This window comes from Bufo gargarizans, chromosome 1, assembly GCF_014858855.1.
Source record: "Bufo gargarizans isolate SCDJY-AF-19 chromosome 1, ASM1485885v1, whole genome shotgun sequence".
In the NCBI taxonomy this organism is placed as follows: Eukaryota; Metazoa; Chordata; class Amphibia; order Anura; family Bufonidae; genus Bufo; species Bufo gargarizans.
Window position 1 is genome coordinate 457740068 of NC_058080.1, and position 22327 is coordinate 457762394.

A 22327-nucleotide genomic window follows, 5' to 3' on the forward strand; every position below is an offset into this window, starting at 1 on the left:
TACTACTACGGATGATTGTCAGTTACCATTGTGTGATAGTGAGCCTGATGAGGATACTGTATAAAGTACAGGACTACTACTACGGATGATTGTCAGTTACCATTGTGTGATAGTGAGCCTGATGAGGATACTGTATAAAGTACAGGACTACCACTATGGATGATTGTCAGTTACCATTGTGTGATAGTGAGCCTGATGAGGATACTGTATAAAGTACAGGACTACCACTACGGATGATTGTCAGTAACCATTGTGTGATAGTGAGCCTGATGAGGATACTATATAAAGTACAGGACTACCACTATGGATGATTGTCAGTTACCATTGTGTGATAGTGAGCCTGATGAGGATACTGTATAAAGTACAGGACTACTACTACGGATGATTGTCAGTTACCATTGTGTGATAGTGAGCCTGATGAGGATACTGTATAAAGTACAGGACTACTACTACGGATGATTGTCAGTAACCATTGTGTGATAGTGAGCCTGATGAGGATACTGTATAAAGTACAGGACTACTACTACGGATGATTGTCAGTTACCATTGTGTGATAGTGAGCCTGATGAGGATACTGTATAAAGTACAGGACTACTACTACGGATGATTGTCAGTTACCATTGTGTGATAGTGAGCCTGATGAGGATACTGTATAAAGTACAGGACTACTACTACGGATGATTGTCAGTTACCATTGTGTGATAGTGAGCCTGATGAGGATACTGTATAAAGTACAGGACTACTACTACGGATGATTGTCAGTTACCATTGTGTGATAGTGAGCCTGATGAGGATACTGTATAAAGTACAGGACTACCACTATGGATGATTGTCAGTTACCATTGTGTGATAGTGAGCCTGATGAGGATACTGTATAAAGTACAGGACTACCACTACGGATGATTGTCAGTAACCATTGTGTGATAGTGAGCCTGATGAGGATACTATATAAAGTACAGGACTACCACTATGGATGATTGTCAGTTACCATTGTGTGATAGTGAGCCTGATGAGGATACTGTATAAAGTACAGGACTACTACTACGGATGATTGTCAGTTACCATTGTGTGATAGTGAGCCTGATGAGGATACTGTATAAAGTACAGGACTACTACTACGGATGATTGTCAGTTACCATTGTGTGACTTTGTAAGTGTCTGGAAGTTGTCAGCAGCAGCCTGGGTTTCCTCCCTCCCTGTAATCTTTGTCTTTGTCAGTGCACTCCCCACCTTCCCCCATCCCGCCCCCACATCCTCTGCCCGTAGCCCTCTGGAATAGGTGGCCTCAGTGGTACCTGCAGCTCAGCGAGAGAGAATATGCTGCTACTCAGCCTCCATGTACTGCTGCTGTGGACAGGTAGGTGCTGTGTGACAAGTCTAGGAAGGACTTACCGTAAGTGACAGGAGGAGACTGCAACGGCTGGAGGAGCTGGACTGTGAGTGCTGGGAGACAAGAGGGTCTGAGGGGTCTGCCAGGAACTACAGAGTACCGGACACTCAGACAGACAGGCACCGTCCTGCCAGCTGTTATGTGCGGCATATTGGGGAGTTTGCCAATATTTCTTTAAATACACATATAATTATTTATTGTATATCTATCTGTCTGTCTATCTACTATCTATCTATCTATCTACTATTTTTCTATCTCATATCTGTCTATCTAATAGCTATCTATCTCATATATATCTCTCATCTATCTATTTCATATCTATCTGATATCTATCTATCTATCTATTATCTATCTATCTATCTAATATCTATCTATTTCATATCTATCTATCTATCTATTAACTATCTATCTATTATCTATCTATCTAATATCTATATATCTATTTCATATCTATCTAATCTATCTCTATCTATCTATCTAATATCTATCTATTTCATATCTATCTATTAACTATCTATCTATTATCTATCTATCTAATATCTATATATCTATTTCATATCTATCTAATCTATCTCTATCTATCTATCTAATATCTGTTTGAGTACTTTATGCCACATTAATCAAATGTCACATGTTTGATACATTTGTCCTTAAACCTTAGGCTACTTTCACACTGGCGTTTTGGCTTTCAGTTTCTGAGATCTGTTCAGGGCTCTCACAATCGGTCCAAAACGGATAATTTTTGCCCCAATGCATTCTGAATAGATAAGGATCCGCTTAGAATGCATCAGTTTGCCTCCGTTCCGTCTCCATTCCGCTCTGGAGGCGGAGACCAAAACGCTTGCAGCGTTTTGGTGTCCGCCTGGCGATGCGGAGGCAAACGGATCCGTCCTGATACACAATGTAAGTCAATGGGGATGCATCCGATTTCACTTACACAATATGGCACAATATCGCGCAACAATTTATATAATGATATTCTATGGTGTTGCACTGCGACATCCTGCGACTGCGACAGTCAAAGAAAAATCCATCTTGAATGGATTTTTTGCTACTGTCGTGTCGCAGTCGCAGCATGTCGCATGTCGCAGAGCAACACCATAGAATATCATTATTAAAAAAATTGCGCGACCTTGGTGCGACAAATGTCGTCGTGTAGCCCTAGCCTAAATCTGGAGTGAAACTCATTAACATAGCTAATCACACCCACTTTCCCACCCATATTACAAAACTGGAGTGAGTAGTTTCTACATTTTGCAGAAGCGAGTGCAAAAAAGTTGCAAAAGCCCTATTTTGCTACTTTTTTTTGCCAGAATTCTAAAGTGAAGGTATGATAAATCAGGGCCTATGTATTTTGCGGTCCGCAAACAGCAGATCCGCAAAATAAGGATACTGACAGTGTGCATACCATACTTTCCTTGGTCTTTATTATAGAAATGACTATTGTTGTCCACAAATCGGACAAGAATAGGACATGTTCTATAATTTGCTGACAGCTATCCATCCATCCTTCCATGATCCATCCGTCATTTATCTTTCTATCTCAATGACTAAAGAGTAGGATGAAAGTTGTATATGGAAGTTGTGCATGACTGCTTTGCTTGCTTCTATTAACATTTATTACAAACATTACAACTAGTTTCGTCCCCCTGTATTTGACAGCTGCTAACAAGACTATTGGGGTCACTTATTAAACTGGTGTAAAGTAGAACAGGCTTAGTTGCCCATAGCAACCAATCAGATTCCACCTTTCATTTTCCAAAGGAGCTGTCAAAAATGAAAGGTGGAATCTGATTGGTTGCTATGAGCAAGTAAGCGAGTTCTACTTTACACCAGTTTGATAAATGACCCATGTGTCGCTCACCTGAACCAGAAAGACAAAGTCCCTTGTCTCATGACAAGCGCATCCGCGGCAGGAATTTGAGACTGATTTTACATTTTGGATGCTTTGAATGGGGCTAATTCGTATGCGGACACCGTTCCTGACACAGTTTAGAAATCTGAGTGGAAATTCTCCACGGATGTATAGATGGAAACACAGATTCCCACTGGTAGACGATTGCTGTGCAGATTTTGCTGTGTGAATGGGCCCTAAAAAAACATCAAGATCTGGTCTAAAAGCCAGGACAGCACAAATAGCACTTGAGATGATAAAAGTGTATTGTAACTGTACCGTAAAGCTGTGCTACCCAAGAAGTATTTCCACTGGAAACACACATGGGGTTTTTGATGCAGTTTGAAGTGCAATTATAAGGCAATGATTTGAGCCAAAGACAGAAGTAGGTCCAGCAGGAAGGACTGAGACGAGTAGATTGTTTCTTTATATTCACATTACTTTTTACTCCACTTCTGGCTTTGACGCTCAACACTTCTGCAGAAATAACTGCATGTACGATTCCAGTCTTAGGCTTGTTTCACATCTGCTTTACACATCTCCGGCAAGCTGTTCTGGCAGGGAGCAGCATGCCGGAGATGTCTGGAGCCAGCACTGCCGGACGCTACCTGACACCCGCCGGCCCATTACATTAATGGGGACTGGAGGAGATCTGGCCGCAACCTGGCAAATACGCTGGGATTGCCGGGTTGCGGCCAGATCTCCGCTGGTCCCCGTTATAGTTAATCAGGCCAGACGGAATTCCGCCAGCGCCCAGTAGTGATGGATCCAGCAGGATGTTCCTGGCCGGAAATAATTGACCAGAAGCAGTATTTACACATCACTCACCTTACAGCAATTCAGAGCAGGTTTGGGAGCCATAGCTGAGGATCCTGTCTGGCTCCCATTTACAAGCAACACTCAATAACTGGTGGATGGGTTGTCTCTCACAGGCCGGCAACTAAGGGTCATTTTACACATGGAGTCTGCAAAAATGCTTGTACATGACCTCATCATCTCCCGCCTAGACTACTGTAACATCCTCATCTGTGGCCTTCCATCTAGCAGCCTTGCACACCTCCAATCTATCCTCAACTCTGCTTCCCAACTTATCCACCTCTCCCCCAGTTACTCCTCTGCCTCCCCCTCTGCCAATCACTTCACTGGCTCCCGATTGTCCAGCAAATTCAGTTCAAAATTCTAACAAATACATATAAGGCCGTCCACAACCTGTCCCCTGCCTACATCTTTAAGCTACTTTCCCGATACATACCCACACGTAATCTCCGATCCTCACAAGACCTTCTTCTCTCCTCTCCTCTTATCACCTCTTCCCACAACAGCCTCCAGGATTTCTCCTGTGCATCCCCCATACTCTGGAACTCTCTACCCAAACACTCTACATCTCAACTACAGTGGAATCCTTCAAAAGAAACCTGAAAACCTACCTCTTCAGGCAAGCCTACAACCAGTGACCCTGCTGCTGCTATACCCCTATGACCAGCTTCACCCTCACCTACTGTGTCCTTCCTCCATACCTTGTAGATTATAAGCCCTCATGGGCAGGACCCTCTCTCCTTCTGTATCAGTCTGTAACTCGTCTTGTTCATGCTTGTTGCAATTGTCTGTATTATGTATGTATACCCCTTATCATATGTACAGTGCCATGGAATAATTAGCGCTGTAATAATAAATAATAATAATTGATGGGGGTCTGACAACAAGCACCCTGCGAATCAGCTGTCTGAACAAACCTCTGGTGAGTACCATTGCCTCCTTGTAGCCAACCAAGCACAGCGCCATACTTTTCATAGTAATTATACTTGGTACCACAGCTCATCGCCTTTAACTTTAATAGGACTGAGGCCGCAGCCTCTTCAAACAGCTGATCAGCGGGGGTGCCTGAGGATAAGCCGTCACTATCAAAATCCCAGAGAACCCTTTTACACGTCCCAAGAGGGAGAAAGGGAATGGGTAAAAAACTCGGATGCACTGAAGACTTAAAGTTTTTTTTTCTGATTTCAGAAATTAAAGTTTATATAGTACATAATGAAAAGTTACACCATTTCTGAATACCCTTTTCACATCACTTCCTTGCACTTCTCTGCTTGTTCAGATTGAATGGAGTCATTCATTATTTACTGAAAACCTTTCTTTATAGTGAGATGCTACCACCTCTGAGAGCTACACTGTATTGGTATAAGCAAGAAAAAAATTTCTATTAGTTTTAAGGATATTTAAAGTGAGGCCTAAAAACAGTTATAGAGAAATTGCTAAACAGAGGCCAAACCGTATATTATTTAAACTTGGGATGGAGAACAGTTTGCCTGTAAGTTGATCCTGTAAGCAAATTTTGTTACTACAATATGAGTCTATTACTCAATTAAACCTATTTAGCATTTTGCACTATTTCCAGGATTCTATCATCTCTGTCATATTTAGTCTTAAAGTGTACATGTACTTTTCAACTATTTTTATATGTTATAGTGACATATTAAAAGGTGTTGATCGGTGGAGGCCTCAGTGCTGAGGCCCCCACTGTTTGTAAAAACAAGGAGATAGAAGGTCTCACATAGAACGTTGACTCTCCTGGTTGATGAAGATGCACTGAAGATGGCCTCCTAGACTTTCTATTGATATTTATCCCCTGTGCCTCTGAATGGAAGATGCACAAGTTAAGCTCATCCTCTGGCAGTCCATGTGCCTAGAATAGAATCTTTTCCAGCTCATACTATAAATGAGGATAAATCTTCTGGAGATTGTGGCCACACCCATACCACACCAATTTTTTTTGAAAATGTCAAAGGCGACCTATGCTTTTTGCGCATTTTTTTTTGCCTAAATGGCATTTACAAGTCAGAGACCCATGGTTTACAGTTCTTTAAATCATATATTCTGGTGTAGGGACCTTATCAATTTCATCCTAAGTGAGTGCTTTTATCTCACGTAGAAAATCTAAAGTTTTTTCTAAAACTACAGCTAAACTTTAAAGTTTTTTTTTCCCAGGAGTACAATATCAATGCCCTATCCTCAGGAAAGGTCATAAATATATGAATGTTGGGGGTCTGACACCTAGGACCCCCACTCAACAACTGTTTGAAGAGGCCACGCATTCTGGTGAGTGCTGCAGCCTCTACCTAGGCCAGTGCCATCACATTCTTTGGTCATATAGCCTATTTGCAAATCAGTGCGATGAGCCTGGGCTGCAATACCAAGCACAGCCATTATACAATGTATGGCACTGTGCTAGGTATGCTCTGAGGAGACCATAGTACTCACCGGAGTGCTGCATCCTCTAAAAACAGATACAGATGAACTATCCTGAGAATAGGTCATAAATATTCTACTCCTGGAAAACCATTTAAATTGCCCCGGTTCTAACAGTGTTTTGACGTGTCATAGAAAATCTGGGATTGTTACTGTTCACTAGTAGAAATTACACTTGTGAACACAGTGCCTATCCCATCAGTGGCTTGTCTCCTTCTCCCCTATTGAGTGATCATGGTTGTCTTTTTTATGTGCAGGTCAAAACGAGCACTGGCACAACTTTAGACATGTAGATCCATAGGCAATGGTAAAGGCTCTGCCGAAGAATTGTCAGCATTTTTGTGCTGTCTAAAGGGGCCCATACACCTTCAATAGCTGTCAGCTGAACATACATTATTTCTGACTCCCCCCTACACATGCATGCTTGGGTTTGGCGACGCATGCATGTGTTCTCAAAGGGTAGAAGGCATAAGCCTTTGCCAGGATGTGGCCTATCTAATTTGAGATCAAAAACAGTCAGCACACCCCCCATTGAAACCGGTCGGTTCAGCTGAGACTGTTATGTTTATGGACAATGCTTATTTGCTGAGATCCCGCAAATAGCTAGGGATGCTATTCACACTTTGCAGACAACCTGCCCAATTCAGCGTGCAGGCAGTAGCAGTGTTCAGTTCCCCGATCTATAGTGCACACATGTAGTGCCCATTGCTTTAAAAACATCCTGCATTCTATGTTTCTTTGTATTTGTTTCATGACAGTCAGGGGCGGATTGGGAACCTAAACTGACCCTGGAAAAAAGACTTAAAAGTGGACCCATGTTGTAGGAGGGTCTAAATTGACAGATGGCAGGGCAACAAAAGTAGGGGGGTCAGGAATACCATAACACAAAATACCATATACCACAGTGCCATTCAATGTGCTGCCCCAAAAGCTGTCCCTCTGAGTTGGCAATCAATAGCGGCTATGTTCTGTCCTCCTCCAGTTGACTCTAATTAAGCAGGGGGCTTAGGAGGTACAATGTGGGACATAGTTGAATTCAGGAGGGCTTGTCGCCGGCTGTGTACATGAGTACCTGATTCTCAAAGTGTCAATTACCACTAAGAGCTTATAGGGTACTTAGCCAGCGGCAGTGATGGGGTCTTGGGCAGCCACCTAGGCATCGGCCCACCGGTAAATTTACCTGTAAGGTCTATGGCCAATCCGCCCCTAATGACAGTTGTTCTTCACAGAAATTAGGCTTGATACCTTATAAAACACTCTACTCATAATGTACGCCGGTTTATAGCTAACTGCTATGTGCTGTCCCCTTTAAGAAACCACAACAGTTGTGCTACAAAGGGTGTATAATTTGGCATGGAATTTACAATACCCACTGGGAGCAGGGTACAACAGGTGCTGTCATACAAGTCATATCTTTATCAGTGTATTGTATCTGCTGGCCTACCATAGACTTTGTGTGGTTATGACTTTATCTGTTGACTCGACTAATCCAAGACATAGTGATAGCAAACAGATAGAAGCTCACGTTACACACAGTAGCTTTTTATTACATGGAATGATATGGGTGGGTGTTATCATGCTATCTAGAATTCTCCACTAACCAAATATCAAAGGCTATGAGCCATCATAAGAATGTGAAAAATGTTTCATTGCCTCTGTACGATGATAGTGGCTAGGACAGCTGCGCCCAAAAAGTTTTAGGAATTGTTTTTACACTGACTGATCTGTAGCCGCGGTCACGGTGGAGAGGTACAGACAATGTACAATACTTGCTCTACTTCACATGAAATCTTTCTGTCACTGGTTAGATGAGCACATTTCACATGAATGGGCGAAAATGTAGTACATGGCTCCAGAGTAGTAGCCCCTCTTACTGAGTGTCTCTCCTCTGTGGCTATTAGAGCTTTAGAGCAGATGACCCCCATATGTGGTAATATGGTATTCGAATGGGGGTTGATGAGTAAGGGCACTTTCACACTAGTGTTTTTCTTTTCCAGGATAGAGTTCCGTCAAAAGGGCTCTATACCGGAAAAGAACTGATCAGGTATATCCTCAGTTCAGTCATTTTGATGTCTTCAGTTCAGTCATTTTGACTGATCAGGCAAAAGAGAAAACCGTGTCATGCTACGGTTTTATCTCCGGCGAAAAAAACTGAAGACTTGCCTGAGTGCCGGATCCGGCATTTTTTCCCATAGGAATGTATTAGTATTAGTGACCGAAAAAAAAGGTGAAAATGTTTTTGACTGATCAGGCATTTTTAAGCCTGATCAGGATCCTGATCAGTCTTACTAATGCCATCAGTTGGCATACGTTTTGCCGGATCCAGCAAGCAGTTCCGGTGACGGAACTGCTTGCCAGATCACTCTGCCGCAAGTGTGAAAGTACCCTAACAGTGAAAATACACTGTAGTCATGTTCAATCATGAAACCAAAATCTCCGTAGAGAAAAACACTTATTTTAAGGGGGTGGGGGGTGCATACTTTGAACAGCAACCACCAAACGATTGTAATAGATTGGCAATAAAAATATGGTCCTCAAATTCGTTGTGGGATCAGACTACACAGTGTTTATTTGTAGTCTGTAACTATGGAGACTTATAGCTCTGCATGGAAGCTGTAAACACTCAATAGTAGGATACAGGGGCGTAGCAATAGGGGGTGCAGAGGTAGCAGTCGCTACCGGGCCCAGGAGCCTGAGGGGGCCCAAAGACCCTTGTGCCACATAAGACACTAGCATTATAGAAAGTGAATACTGGTCAATATTCACCTCTGGCTGGAGGGAAGGGGTTAAGGTTAAGAATTTGGCATGAGGGGGGTGCCCTTTCAATGTTTGCCTCAGGCAGCAGGAAGGCTATGTGCTCCTCGGCCCCTTGCCAACAAGCACTGAGGGACGGGGGCCCAAGCTGAACTCTTGCACCGGGCCCATGAGCTTTTAGCTACGCCCCTGGTAGGATAGTTGTTCTCAAGACCATTTGGAAAGTGGCTTCATTTGTTATGTTAGATGAACTGAAGAATTATTTTAAGGACGCACAGTATACTAATCAAATTTATGATGAACCATGGCAAGGTATGGAATTAGGTCTGCTTTCATGTTTTGTAGGATGACACAGCCTACAAAGTATAGACCATTTCCTACATTATTTCATAAGTCTGGAATTCATGGAAATGATGCATCAACCACCAGATGAATATAATTCTGTTTTTTAAGAACAGAAAAATCCTGAAATTTCAGTTTGTCTTTTTCTTTAAACCTTTCTTGGCAGAGGTTGAAAGTTTGTCTCCATCCACCCATCCTAATAATATTGCTCATAATCTTCTAACGTAAGCAGGTTTGTTTGAAGGTTGACAAATCTGAAGTGATAGTTAACCACTCACTGAAGTAAATACAGATGGAAAAGTTGACATAAACCCTTTGCTAAGGACATATAGAAATATACATACTGTATGTTTCTATATTGTGCTTTCGGTGACAATTTTTTTTTTTTTTTGTGATGCTGTAGAATCTGTAACATAGTACTGCTTGTTTGAGAACTTGCTTGTTGCAGATAATGTCTGTAAATATGTTGGCGCTATTTAAGTGAGTATAATAATATTAATAATATAAAGGGAGCTGGTCCCGTTTAACTCGCAGACCTATCTGTGGGCAGCTAAATAGAACCGACTGCTGGACTACTAAACTCAATAGGAGATTTTCATATTGATATCCTCAGGATAGACCATCAATATGTGATTGGTGGGGGTCCAATCCCCACCGATCAGCTGTTTGTAGAGGTGGTGCATTGTGGAGCATTTCCTAGGCCTGTGACATCATGTTTATAGGACGTTGTCTAGATCAAGAGTGCTCAACCTTTTCTGGTTGAGGGCCACATTGTCAGACTGAAGGAATCCCAAAGGGCCAAAAATTAAAGGGGTATTACCAACTGAAATACTGTATTTATGGCATATTGTACATACAGTATATACTATAAATGTCTGGTTACATGAAAAAATACATGAAAAATGCACGTGAGCATAGACATACAGTTGTGTTCAAAATAATAGCAGTGTGTTATAGCTTTTATTTCCATACACACAAATGCATTGAGAAAACTACACATTCTATTCCATCGGAGCACCGTGGTCTGCCTAAACAGCTGAACGGCAGGGGTGCTGGGAGTCGGAGCCCCTTCGATTGCATATTGATGGTCTTTCTTGAGTTATAGGCAATCAATATGAAAAACTCGGAAAACCCCTTTAAATAAATGAAATATATTATTCTGACTTTTTCCCCAAAAATCTAAATATCAATCATCTCAGCTCCTCTTGCTGTATAAGATGCTGCCCACAGTACAATGTGTTACAAAGGCTTCATTTAAAATGTGGCTTTTTTTCTCAACGTTCTCAGCTTTGCAGAACGTATAACTATATTCCTGTCGCTCAGTATCCACACTTGCTTTGCTCCTTCTGCACAATCTCTATGGCATAAACACAACTGGTAAAAATGAACTGGAAGCTGTCTGTTTTCTAGTGGCACAGCCTTTGGCAGCACTGCCATTCACATCATTAAACCCTACACTTCTATTTGCACACAGTCATTTCCAGGCTGCTCAACCATCGCAAATACTGTTTTTCCTTTTCATTGGCAGGTTTTGCTGAAGGAGACTCTGTCTCGGATGGATCCTGCGCTTTCGAGAATAGCACATGTGCCTACACATCTGCTTATGCTTTTCTTCCATGGATTGTAAATACAGAAGGTAATGTAACCCCGGCCTCCTTACTTTTATCTTTCTCATCATTTCTTTTGGTTGAAGGGGCTGTCTCACAGACAAACCCTGTCCTTATTTCCTATAAGGACATATGGACGCCATAAAGGGGGCTCCTCTGCCTCTATGAACCAGAATGTTCTCATGGACCTAGCGGAATGATGAAGCTGGCCCATTATTGGTTTGCCAAATGAATTTTGTCACCATAGAACCATATTGTGATTTATATCCACTACCCATACCACTAAGGGGGTCTTGATATTGCAGACTTCAGCATGCAAAGCCATGTGCAAAATCTGAGCAAGACGCCACTTGGAGTCAGTTCAGGTCTGTATTAGATTATTGTGCCACTTTGTGGTGTCATCTTCCTCCATGTGCTTCTGTAATATCAGATCCATTCGATACAGTGGCACAGAACAGCTTTGTAATGAAGCTATGCAGAAGCAAGGGACTAGGCAACAATATATGCACATTGGTAAAGAATTGGTTATGGGTCAGAAAACAACAGTCGTTGTTAGTGGTACATACTGAAAATGGGCTAAGGTCAGCAGCGGGGTACCACGAGGATCTGTGTTAGGTCCAATCTCTTCATTAATGACCTTGTGGATGGGATTGAGAGTAAAGTGTCAGTGTTTGGCAATGGCACACAACTTTGCAGGGTACTTAAAATGCAACTTTCTTTCAGTTCACTTGCGTTTTTCCGGATCCGGCGTGTAATTCCGGCAAATGGAGTACACGCCGGATCCGGACAACGCAAGTGTGAAAGAGCCCTAAAAAGAAAACATGATATGGAGTATATGTAAATAAGAATATATACGATAGCTGTGTATCTATACAAAATATAGTGGGGGAGATGTATTAATATTGTCCTAATGTTAGACGGGATAAAACTAGAAAGGCAAAAAATGATGGCTGACTTTATTGCTGTGGCTCACCTTGTGTGTTATATTTGGGGCACCTTGCTAGACATTTTAGACACCTTTTTCTTGCTTACACCACCTCTTGGCTGACTTACATTCCACCAGTATTTTGTGTGAACATAATGGGCACGCCACCAGTATTTTGTGTGAACATAATGGGCAACGTCTCTCAGCCACGTTCCCTTGGAAGCACAATTCCAAAACTGTCGAGTGAATCATTAGGTCTCTTAAACACTTCTCGGCGCAACTTGGGCCACAATCCTGTTGCATTATTTTAAAATAAAAATGCATTTCCATTATCTGTGCAATACTTGAAGTTAAGGCGTTTTTAGATGCGCCGATAGAGCAGGCAATTATCAGGAAGGGACCGTTCCTTCCTGATTACTGCCTGCTCATCATTAAAGGTAAGAGCTGCATTTACACGCAGCAATCTCCTCCACTATATGGGGATTAGTCATGGCTACTGCAATCTCTTGTCCTTATATACCGTAGATTCATTTCTGGGCAGCAGATCACTGTTCACACAGCACAATCTGCTGCCCAGAAAGAATTATTTAAAGTGCTGCATGAAAGATCATTTAATCCAATGAACGAGCATTTTGCACATTTACATAGGCTTATTATCTAGATAGGGTATTCGAAGTAATGTTTGTTGCCTATAATCTGCCCAACAATTGTGTGATGTAAATTCGTCTTTACTCAGTTCTTATTAGATAATTGTATTCAGGCTTGCTAGAATGAAGCAACAATCTGCTTACATAATCCCCTCCTTATGGTCTTGATTCACCAACTGTTCATGAAGTAGGGGATTCCCATGTACTCATTTGTTCCCAATAACACTGACGTTTCTGTTGCCAATTTTAAAGTAAAATGAGAAGGATCACACATCCACACATGAATCATTTGTATCCTTGAAAAAGGGTCTAGAGTCTTTTTTTTCTTTTTTCTTAAACACTTCATCACTGGCTGGGGAATTTTTACCCCTTATTGACCAGATACTATTAATATTTGTCATGGTCTTACCTTCTTGCTGTTCTCCTTCGTTTGACATGTGCTGGCGGCCATCTTGGTTTCTGGGTTTCTGTAGCCTCCCACCCTGCGGCTTCTCCTTCCCACTGGGAGGAGCTGGATGCCCAGCTCATATATATAGGAGGTCTGTGGCTTCAGTTCCTTGCTTGGTCCTCCTGTGTTCACATGCTTTTAAGACTGCTGCTGCTTCTGGTTCCTGATCCTGGCTTCGTCTGACTACCCTGCTGGTTCCTGATCCAGGCTTCGTCTGACTACCCTTCTGGTTCCTGACCTTTGGCTTCGCAAGACCCTGCTTCGGTTTAGCCATCCGTTTGGACTTTTGCCTGACAGCTTGATTTTCAATAAAGCCTTCTTATTTCCACTTATCTCTTGTTGTACGTCTGGTTCATGGTTCCATGACATTGCCTTCCGTTGGGTCTTTTGCAACCCATAGCCACCGGGGAGCGTCCATGGTCACACCTGGGGATGGATTTCATTGTGGACCTCCCTGCATCCCGAGGCCATACGGTCATTCTCATGATTGTGGATCGGTTTTCCAAAATGTGCCACTGTGTTCCTCTCAAGAAGTTACCCTCTGCACAAGAGTTGGCCACGATTTTTGCCAGGGAGGTCTTCCGGTTGCACGGTTTGCCCAAGGAGATTGTGTCGGATCGGGGGAGTCAGTTTGTGTCCAGGTTCTGGCGCGCCTTTTGCTCCCAGTTGGGGATTCATCTCTCTTTCTCCTCGGCCTACCACCCTCAGTCCAATGGGGCCGCAGAACGATCCAATCAGGCCTTGGAGCAATTCCTTCGTTGCTATGTCTCCGATCACCAAGACAATTGGGTTGACCTCCTGCCTTGGGCTGAGTTTGCCAGGAACACGGCGGTGAACTCTTCCTCTGGGACGTCTCCCTTCATGGCCAATTATGGGTTCCAACCTGCCGTGTTACCGGAGGTATTCTCTCCCCAGGATATTCCGGCTGTGGAGGATCACCTTTCCGTCCTACGTGCTTCTTGGGTACAGATCCAGAGGTCCCTTGAGGTCTCTGCGCGGCGCCAGAGACTCCAGGCTGATCGCAGACGAGCGCCCGCTCCTTCCTACCAGGTCGGAGACCGCGTATGGTTGTCCACCCGCAACCTCAACCTTCGAGTGCCCACTCCCAAGCTGGCGCCTCGCTTTGTTGGTCCCTTCCGAGTGCTTCGCAGGGTAAACCCGGTAGCCTATGCCCTTGCGCTTCCTCCTGGCATGCGGATCTCCAACGTGTTTCATGTCTCCCTGTTGAAGCCACTGGTGTGTAATTGTTTCACTTCCTCGGTTCCTCGGCCTCGTCCGGTCCAAGTGGGCAATCGTGAGGAGTATGAGGTGAGCAATATCCTGGACTCACGCCTGGTCCGCGGTCGGGTGCAGTTTTTGGTCCATTGGCGTGGTTATGGTCCAGAGGAGCGTTCCTGGGTTCCCTCCACAGATGTCCATGCTCCTGCCTTGCTCCGAGCCTTCCACGCACGCTTCCCTCAGAAACCGTTCTTTACTCCGCGGAGGAGGGGCCCTTGAGGGGGAGGTACTGTCATGGTCTTACCTTCTTGCTGTTCTCCTTCGTTTGACATGTGCTGGCGGCCATCTTGGTTTCTGGGTTTCTGTAGCCTCCCACCCTGCGGCTTCTCCTTCCCACTGGGAGGAGCTGGATGCCCAGCTCATATATATAGGAGGTCTGTGGCTTCAGTTCCTTGCTTGGTCCTCCTGTGTTCACATGCTTCTAAGACTGCTGCTGCTTCTGGTTCCTGATCCTGGCTTCGTCTGACTACCCTGCTGGTTCCTGATCCAGGCTTCGTCTGACTACCCTTCTGGTTCCTGACCTTTGGCTTCGCAAGACCCTGCTTCGGTTTAGCCATCCGTTTGGACTTTTGCCTGACAGCTTGATTTTCAATAAAGCCTTCTTATTTCCACTTATCTCTTGTTGTACGTCTGGTTCATGGTTCCATGACAATATTATATACATTTTCATAACCTATCCCTGTGATTTTTGCCTTTTTGTGTACATATATAATGCTATTTCCATGGGGTTTCATAAAAGTAACCATTATTTTCAAATTGTTAAGATTAAACGGGTTGCGCAGTTCTACACTATTGATGACCTATCCTCAGGGCAGGTCATCAGTATCAGATCATCAGAGGTCCGACAGGTCATCAGTATAGCTGCTCTGTATATAGTACGTCATGGCGGCAGGTGACGTCATGGTGATCGGGTGGGGGGTGATCACTGCAGGGGCCCGGCAGTCCCAGCTAGCCGGGCCCCTGCTGTATATGCCGGCATCGCTATAAAATCCTATGCCAGCGCATTAACCCCTTCTATGCCGCAGTCAGAAAGTATTTGCGGCGGGTGAGGGAGCCCATCAGGTCTCCATGCTGCTGTGTCCGGGACCCGATAGGTGAAAAGGCAGCCAGATGAATTGCATTGGGACCTGCCTTCTATGGAGGCCGAGGAGATCCAGCCCCAGTGTAATACACTAACAGGCAATGCATTACAATATACATGTATTATAATGCATTGCAGAGGGGATCAGACCCCCAAAAGTTGAAATCCCAGAGTGGGACAGAAATAGAGTTAAAAAAAGGCAAAAAGTGTTTTTAATAAAAATTAATAAAGTTTCAAGTAAAAAAGAAAAAAACGCCCCTTTCCTCAGATTTTATAATAAAAATATAGAAAAACAAAAGAAAAAAACACACACATATTAGGTATCGCCGCGTCCGTAATGACCGGCTCTATAAATATATCACATGATCCACCCCGTCTGATAAACACAGTAAAATCACAAAAAGTGCAACCCCAAGCGATGAAAAAGCCGTATGCCCCCCAAAATGGCACCAATAAAACCATCACCTCACCCCGCAAAAAATGAGATCCTACATAAGACAATCGCCCCAAAAAGAAAAAAAATTATAGCTCTTAGAATATGGAGACATTAAGGGTACTTTCACACTAGCGTTCGGGTGTCCGCTTGTGAGTTCCGTTTGAAGGCTCTCACAAGCGGCCCCGAACGAATCCGTCCAGCCCTAATGCATTCTGAGTGGATGCGGATCCGCTCAGAATGCATCAGTATGGCTCCGTCTGTCCTCCGCTCCGCTCAGCAGGCGGACACCTGAACGCTGCTTGCAGCGTTCAGGTGTCCGTCTGGCTGTGCGGAGGCAAACGGATCCGTCTAGACTTACAATGGAAGTCAATGGGGACGGATCCGTTTGAATTTGACACTATATGGCTCAATTTTCAAACGGATCCGTCCCCCATTGACTTTCAATGTAAAGTCAAAACGGATCCGTTTGCATTACCATGAAGAAAAAAATAAATAAAATATATATATATTTTTTTGTTCATGGTAATGCAAACGGATCCGTTCTGAACGGATCTAAGCGTTTGCATTATAGGTGCGGATCCGTCTGTGCAGATACCAGACGGATCCGCTCCAAACGCAAGTGTGAAAGTAGCCTTAAACATTTTTTTTTTGTTTAAAAAATGCTATTATTGTGTTAAAGTGAAATCAATTAAAAAAAGTAGACATATTAGGTATTGCCACGTCCGTAGCAACCATCTCTATAAAAGTATCACAAATAAAAAATAAAAACACCAAGCAATCAAAAAGGTATATGCCCCCCAAAATAGTACCAATCAAACTGTCACCTAATCCCGGAAAATATGAAACCCTACCTAAGAAATTTGGCACAAAAATAAAAAAGCTATGGCTCTCAGACTATGGAGACACTAAAACATTATTTTTTTGGTTTAAAAAATTATATTATTGTGTAAAACTTAAATAAATAAAAAAAGGATACAAATTAGGTATTGCCGCATCCTTAACAACCTGCTCTATAAAAAAATCTCATGACCTAACCCCTCAGGTGAACGCTGTAAAAATGAATAAATAAAAACTGTGCCAAAACAACCGATTTATTGGTCCCCTTGCCCCATAAAGTGTAATAATGAGTGATCAAAAAATCACGTGTACCCAAAAATGGTACCAATTAAAACGGCAACCCTTCCTGCAAAAGTAAAACTGAAACAAACTAAGAAAGTAGACATATTTGATATCATCGCGTCCGTAACAGCCTGCTCTATAAAAACAGCACATAATCTAACCTGTTAGATGAACGTTGTAAAAAACAAAAAATTAAAACGGTGCCAAAACCATTTAATGAGATGGATCGCCCCTATCCAAGTGTATAGGAACAAGCCGTCCTATTGAAATGAATGGGACTGCTTGGGTGTAATTACACCTGCTCACCGCTGCAGATGCGACGACGAGCAGGTAAACAATGAAGAGGAGACAGCTGATCATCTGGGGTGTCGGACCCCCGCCGATCTGAAATATAACTTGGACAACCCCTTTAACCCTAGATGTGTTAAAGGAAAAAAGGATTAAAATGGAAAATCTGCCCAAAAAATGAAATGTAGAAATTTCATCTCCATTTTCCTTAAATTCTTGTGGAATACCTAAAGGGATCACCCATAATGCCGTGCAGCCAGCCAATCAGCAGCTAGGCAGCCCCTCTGATGTCACCGCCCTATACAAAAGTCTCCTGCTCTCCAGTCTCCTCCATTTTACAGTGAACTTAGTGCAGGGAAAGATGTGATAGGCACTAAGGACAGTGATTAGGAAAGCCTTTATTAACCAAAAATTACTATTGAGCAGTTCAGGGACAGATTATTCATAGTGTAGGGATATAATAGGGAGGCATTATCCACACAATAGGGAGAGAGCAGGGACAATTGAACAGTGTGAAGACCAATAGAGAAGCTATTCTATTACACCTTACTGCACTAATTGGGGTCAAAAAAGTGTTTAATACTACTGATTTTAGGCTGTTTGCATTATTGTATACATAAGTAATTCCATTAATCCTTGACTCTGTTATTGGAGTGAATAACTGATGGAAATAACTGACCAAATATCTGAAGTGAGAACTTGGCCTTAATGGGAGTGGCCAAATCAGAATCAATTCTAGGTAAGGAATCTTCATTCAGTTCCTATAAATAATGTACAGCCAACTGTTCTTAAAAACATAATTCACAAAAAATGCCTAAAGAACAAAAAAATGACATGGCTCCAGATACCTGTGAAAACCTACCAGGACCTTACTGAGTCAATGCCAGCCCATCTAGCTACTATCTGTGCTGCACATGGCCGTTATGCTGCATATTAGCAAGTGGTGATAATAATATATCTCGACTGTGTACTTATCTACTCCACCATTGCCACTATCACTTCTGAAGTATAAACAGGGAACATGTTGGTTTCTAAGGCTACTTTCACACTAGCGTTCGATCGGATCCGTTCTGAACGGATCCGATCATAATAATGCAGACGGAGGCTCCGTTCAGAACGGATCCGTCTGCATTATTTTAGCATATAGAAGCTAAGTGTGAAAATAGCCTCATACGGATCCGTCCAGACTTTCAATGTAAAGTCAATGGGGGACGGATCCGCCTGAAGATTGAGCCATATTGTGGCATCTTCAAACGGATCCGTCCCCATTGACTTACATTGTAAGTCTGGACGGATCCGCACGCCTCCGCGCGGCCAGGCGGACACCCGAACGCTGCAAGCAGCGTTCAGCTGTCCGCCTGTCCGTGCGGAGGCGAGCGGAGCGGAGGCTGAACGCCGCCAGACTGATGCAGTCTGAGCGGATCCGCATCCATTCAGACTGCATCAGGGCTGGACGGAAGCGTTCGGGTCCGCTCGTGAGCCCCTTCAAACGGAACTCACGAGCGGACCGACGAACGCTAGTGTGAAAGTAGCCTAAAAGAGCATATGGTCACCTCAGGGAATGGAGGAACTCATTTACCTGCTATAGGATAACTGATGATAATCCAAATATAACAGTTATGTAGCATAAGTCCACACAGATGTACTTTTTGCACATCCTGTTTTTGGGTACAGTAGTAAATTTTGGTTTTAACCAGAATTTCACTTAGAAATGAGACATCATTCTTAGTTTATGAACAAATAGTGTATTCTAGAAAGTGCAACTAATTCTGTGTGTCTTAAATCTACAGTTTACCAATTTTTTGATGTAGTACACTCAAGAATAATCTGCAAATTACCAGAAATGTTTTTTTTTGCTGGAAATGAGCATAATCCCATCATTCCTATGATCCAGGCAATGGCGTAGCTATAGGGTTTGCAGCAGTCACAGCTGTGCCGGACCCACAAGCTGAGGGCCTGCAGGCTCCCTCATCACACTATTTGATCTCCTTTCTGATTTCCTTTGATGTCTGGCATTCAAAGTATTGTAAATATGAGACACTGGAGTGGAGGAGACAGGGGAAGAAGATTTAAGATGCTGGATATCCTCCACTGTCAGCAAGGAGATCATTAACCTTTTAAATCACGTTTTTATGTTTAACATATTTTTAAAGAATTTTTGGTGATGTAATTTTTAATTTTCCATGTCAATATCTATATTCTAACAAAAACCATAAAATCCTGCAGTTTTCGCACTGGCCACTAAAGGTCCCTTTACACAGGCCAATTCAGCAGGCGATTGTCACTTCCTTCCCGGCACGCGCTTGCCCGTCAGTGACATGCATTTACATGCAGTGATCTCCTCCACAGTATGGGGAGGAGCGATCGCTAATGCCATTGCTCATCCCCATAGAAACTCCTTGTTTGTAATAATAGATGTCACTTCTGGCAGATCACTTTACTGACTGTTACCTGCTGATTCCAATCAGACAAGATATAACTGCCCTTTATTCACTGGATGCTAGTGCTGCATTGATGGGTCACTTAAGAAACCTAGTGATGCTGCTAAAAAGGTATCGGTAACGGTCTGCAGCTGGCAAGCATGAGGAGAAGTTGTGCTGGGGGCCTAAGCTGAACTTTTGCACTGAAGCAACGCCCCTGGATCATGAACATGGGACAGTCCTGTGAAAATCGGAACTGTTGACATGTATGTATATAGCACTGGTAGTCAACTCAACATATTATATTGCCTCAAGTGCAACCGCTAACATCTTCAAAGAATTCCACATCAAATTCAGAGAGATACACAGCTCCTCTGTTTTTTTTCTCTCTCAGATTTTTAGGGCACAGGAACATTCCTAGCCAATCATTCAAGGGGTTATAGTCAAAAACGGGGAAGTAGTGGTAGATGCACTAATATAATAAAAGAATCACTACTTACCAATTAGATTGCCTACTGCTTCAGCGCTGCTGCTTGGGTGCTCTCTGCTGGTCTTTGATTACTGTGCTGTAGAACTGACAACACATGACCCCTGCAACCAACCACTGGCTTCATCACTCTAATGCCACTTGTGTTAATATGGCATCAGTAAATAAAGAGAATCAGGGAGCACCCAAGCAGCAGCTCAGGTGCGGCAGGAGATCTAATAGGCAGGTAGCTGCACTCACTGTATGTAGCTCCCTTTCCCTGAGACGTAGACCGCACATCAGACGCAGAATGTTGTGGATAAGCAGGGCCGTCTTTAATATTGATTGGACCCTGGGCAAAAATTTACTTGGGCCCCCTAGATGCCCGCCTTCCCACACCTTAGCATGCAATCACGCCCTCCACCACAACACACACACACAAAAAATCCACACATCTGGTAGAGTCCAGTGAATGACTGTAAATACTTCCAGTTCTGAAGACTCCAGCGGCTCAGGATCAGTGCTCTGGGCTGGAAGTGGGCACCGCTCTGCAGGAAGGAGACCAGGGCTCGGCTCACCCTAGTGTTACAGTGCACCCCAGCACCCCACAGTATGCAGTATAGCACCCTATAGTATACAGCACCACACAGTATGCAGTTTAGCACCCCACACTATACAGTACCCCACAGTATATAGTAGAGCAGTATAGCAGCCCACAGTATACAGCACCTCACGGTATACAACACCTCACTGTATACAGCACCCCAAACTACACACGATACAGCCCCCCACACTATACAGTACAGCAGTATAGCACTCCCCCCCACTATACAGGCCCCCCCACACTATACAGGCCCCCCACAGTATACAGCCCACCACACAATATACAGCCCATTACACAATATATAGCCCACCACACAATATACAGCCCACCACACAATATACAGCACCCCACTATACAGTAGTTTACAGTATATTAACATAACAGCCCCTGTCACCTTTTTCTGATGTAATCTTTACACAAAAAAGCTCCACAGTTAACTTCTGCAACACTCAGTAGGACCTGTGATGACCTCATAGCCATGTGACCAGTAATTGCTAGGTTACTGGTCACATGGTAATGATGTCATTAAGGTCCTAGAGCAAAACTCATTAAGGTCCTAGAATTAAGATCATTAACACAGTACGATCATGATGCCTGTGTAGCCGACAGCCTGACACCTGGAGCAGTAGCTAGCAGGGCTCAAGAGGCAGCTGCCTTGGGCCCCCCAGGAGCAACTGGGCCCAGGGCAGCTGCCCCTTTTGCCCCTTGGTAAAGACGGCCCTGTGGATAAGCACTATGTAACTTGCCTCAGTCACAAGCACAGACTTACTATCCTTTCTATAACTGCTAATGAATATTATCTCTATATAACATAGATCAACTTACATAACATACAGTATTTGGCTCATGGATCACATATAGTTTAAAACAATGATTTGGCCTCCAAAGCAGAGATGCTAAACAAGATTTAGTTGTCTTAAAGGGTTTTCCAGTATTAGTTTCCACAGGATAGGCCATCAATGTCCAACTGGGATTAAGGGGGGGGGGGGGGAGGTCCTACACACTGCACCATTGCTGATCAGCTGTTTCACAGTGGGTGTAGTAGCACCAGCTAGTGAATGGCACAACACTGCAGTAAGCCGATCCATCCTCCACAGAAAGGGAAGGACTTCTGGTGCCAGGGCTACTGCATAACAGCTGATCAGCAGGGGTGCAGAAACCCATCAATTGGATTTTTAAAGTTTATCCTCAGGACAGGCCATCAGTATTAAAGTAACAGAAACCCCCTTTAACATTCCTATACATTAATACTGCTATCAGTCATGTTCTACGCTACTGTAGGTGTCTAAATGTATGGATTGATTGTGGCTGAGTCGGTTTCAGCAGTAAAAAGAAGCAGTCCTTCTTGATTGTGTTCATGACTTACTATGCCTCAAACCTTT

The 22327-nt window shown here is 43.4% G+C and overlaps 1 protein-coding gene across 3 annotated transcripts in view; it reads left to right on the forward strand.

Moving 5' to 3' along the window:
- Window positions 1-1240: 1240 nt before the first annotated feature.
- MAMDC2 (MAM domain containing 2) overlaps window positions 1241-22327 on the forward strand; it is a 113062-nt gene continuing 91975 nt past the window's right edge. For all 3 annotated transcript variants that reach the window (XM_044287256.1, XM_044287266.1, XM_044287275.1), the window contains exons 1-2: window positions 1241-1357; window positions 11155-11262. In XM_044287256.1, the coding sequence (XP_044143191.1) occupies window positions 1318-1357; window positions 11155-11262 (148 nt within the window). In that variant the 5' untranslated portion in view covers window positions 1241-1317. The remainder of the gene's footprint in view (window positions 1358-11154; window positions 11263-22327) is intronic.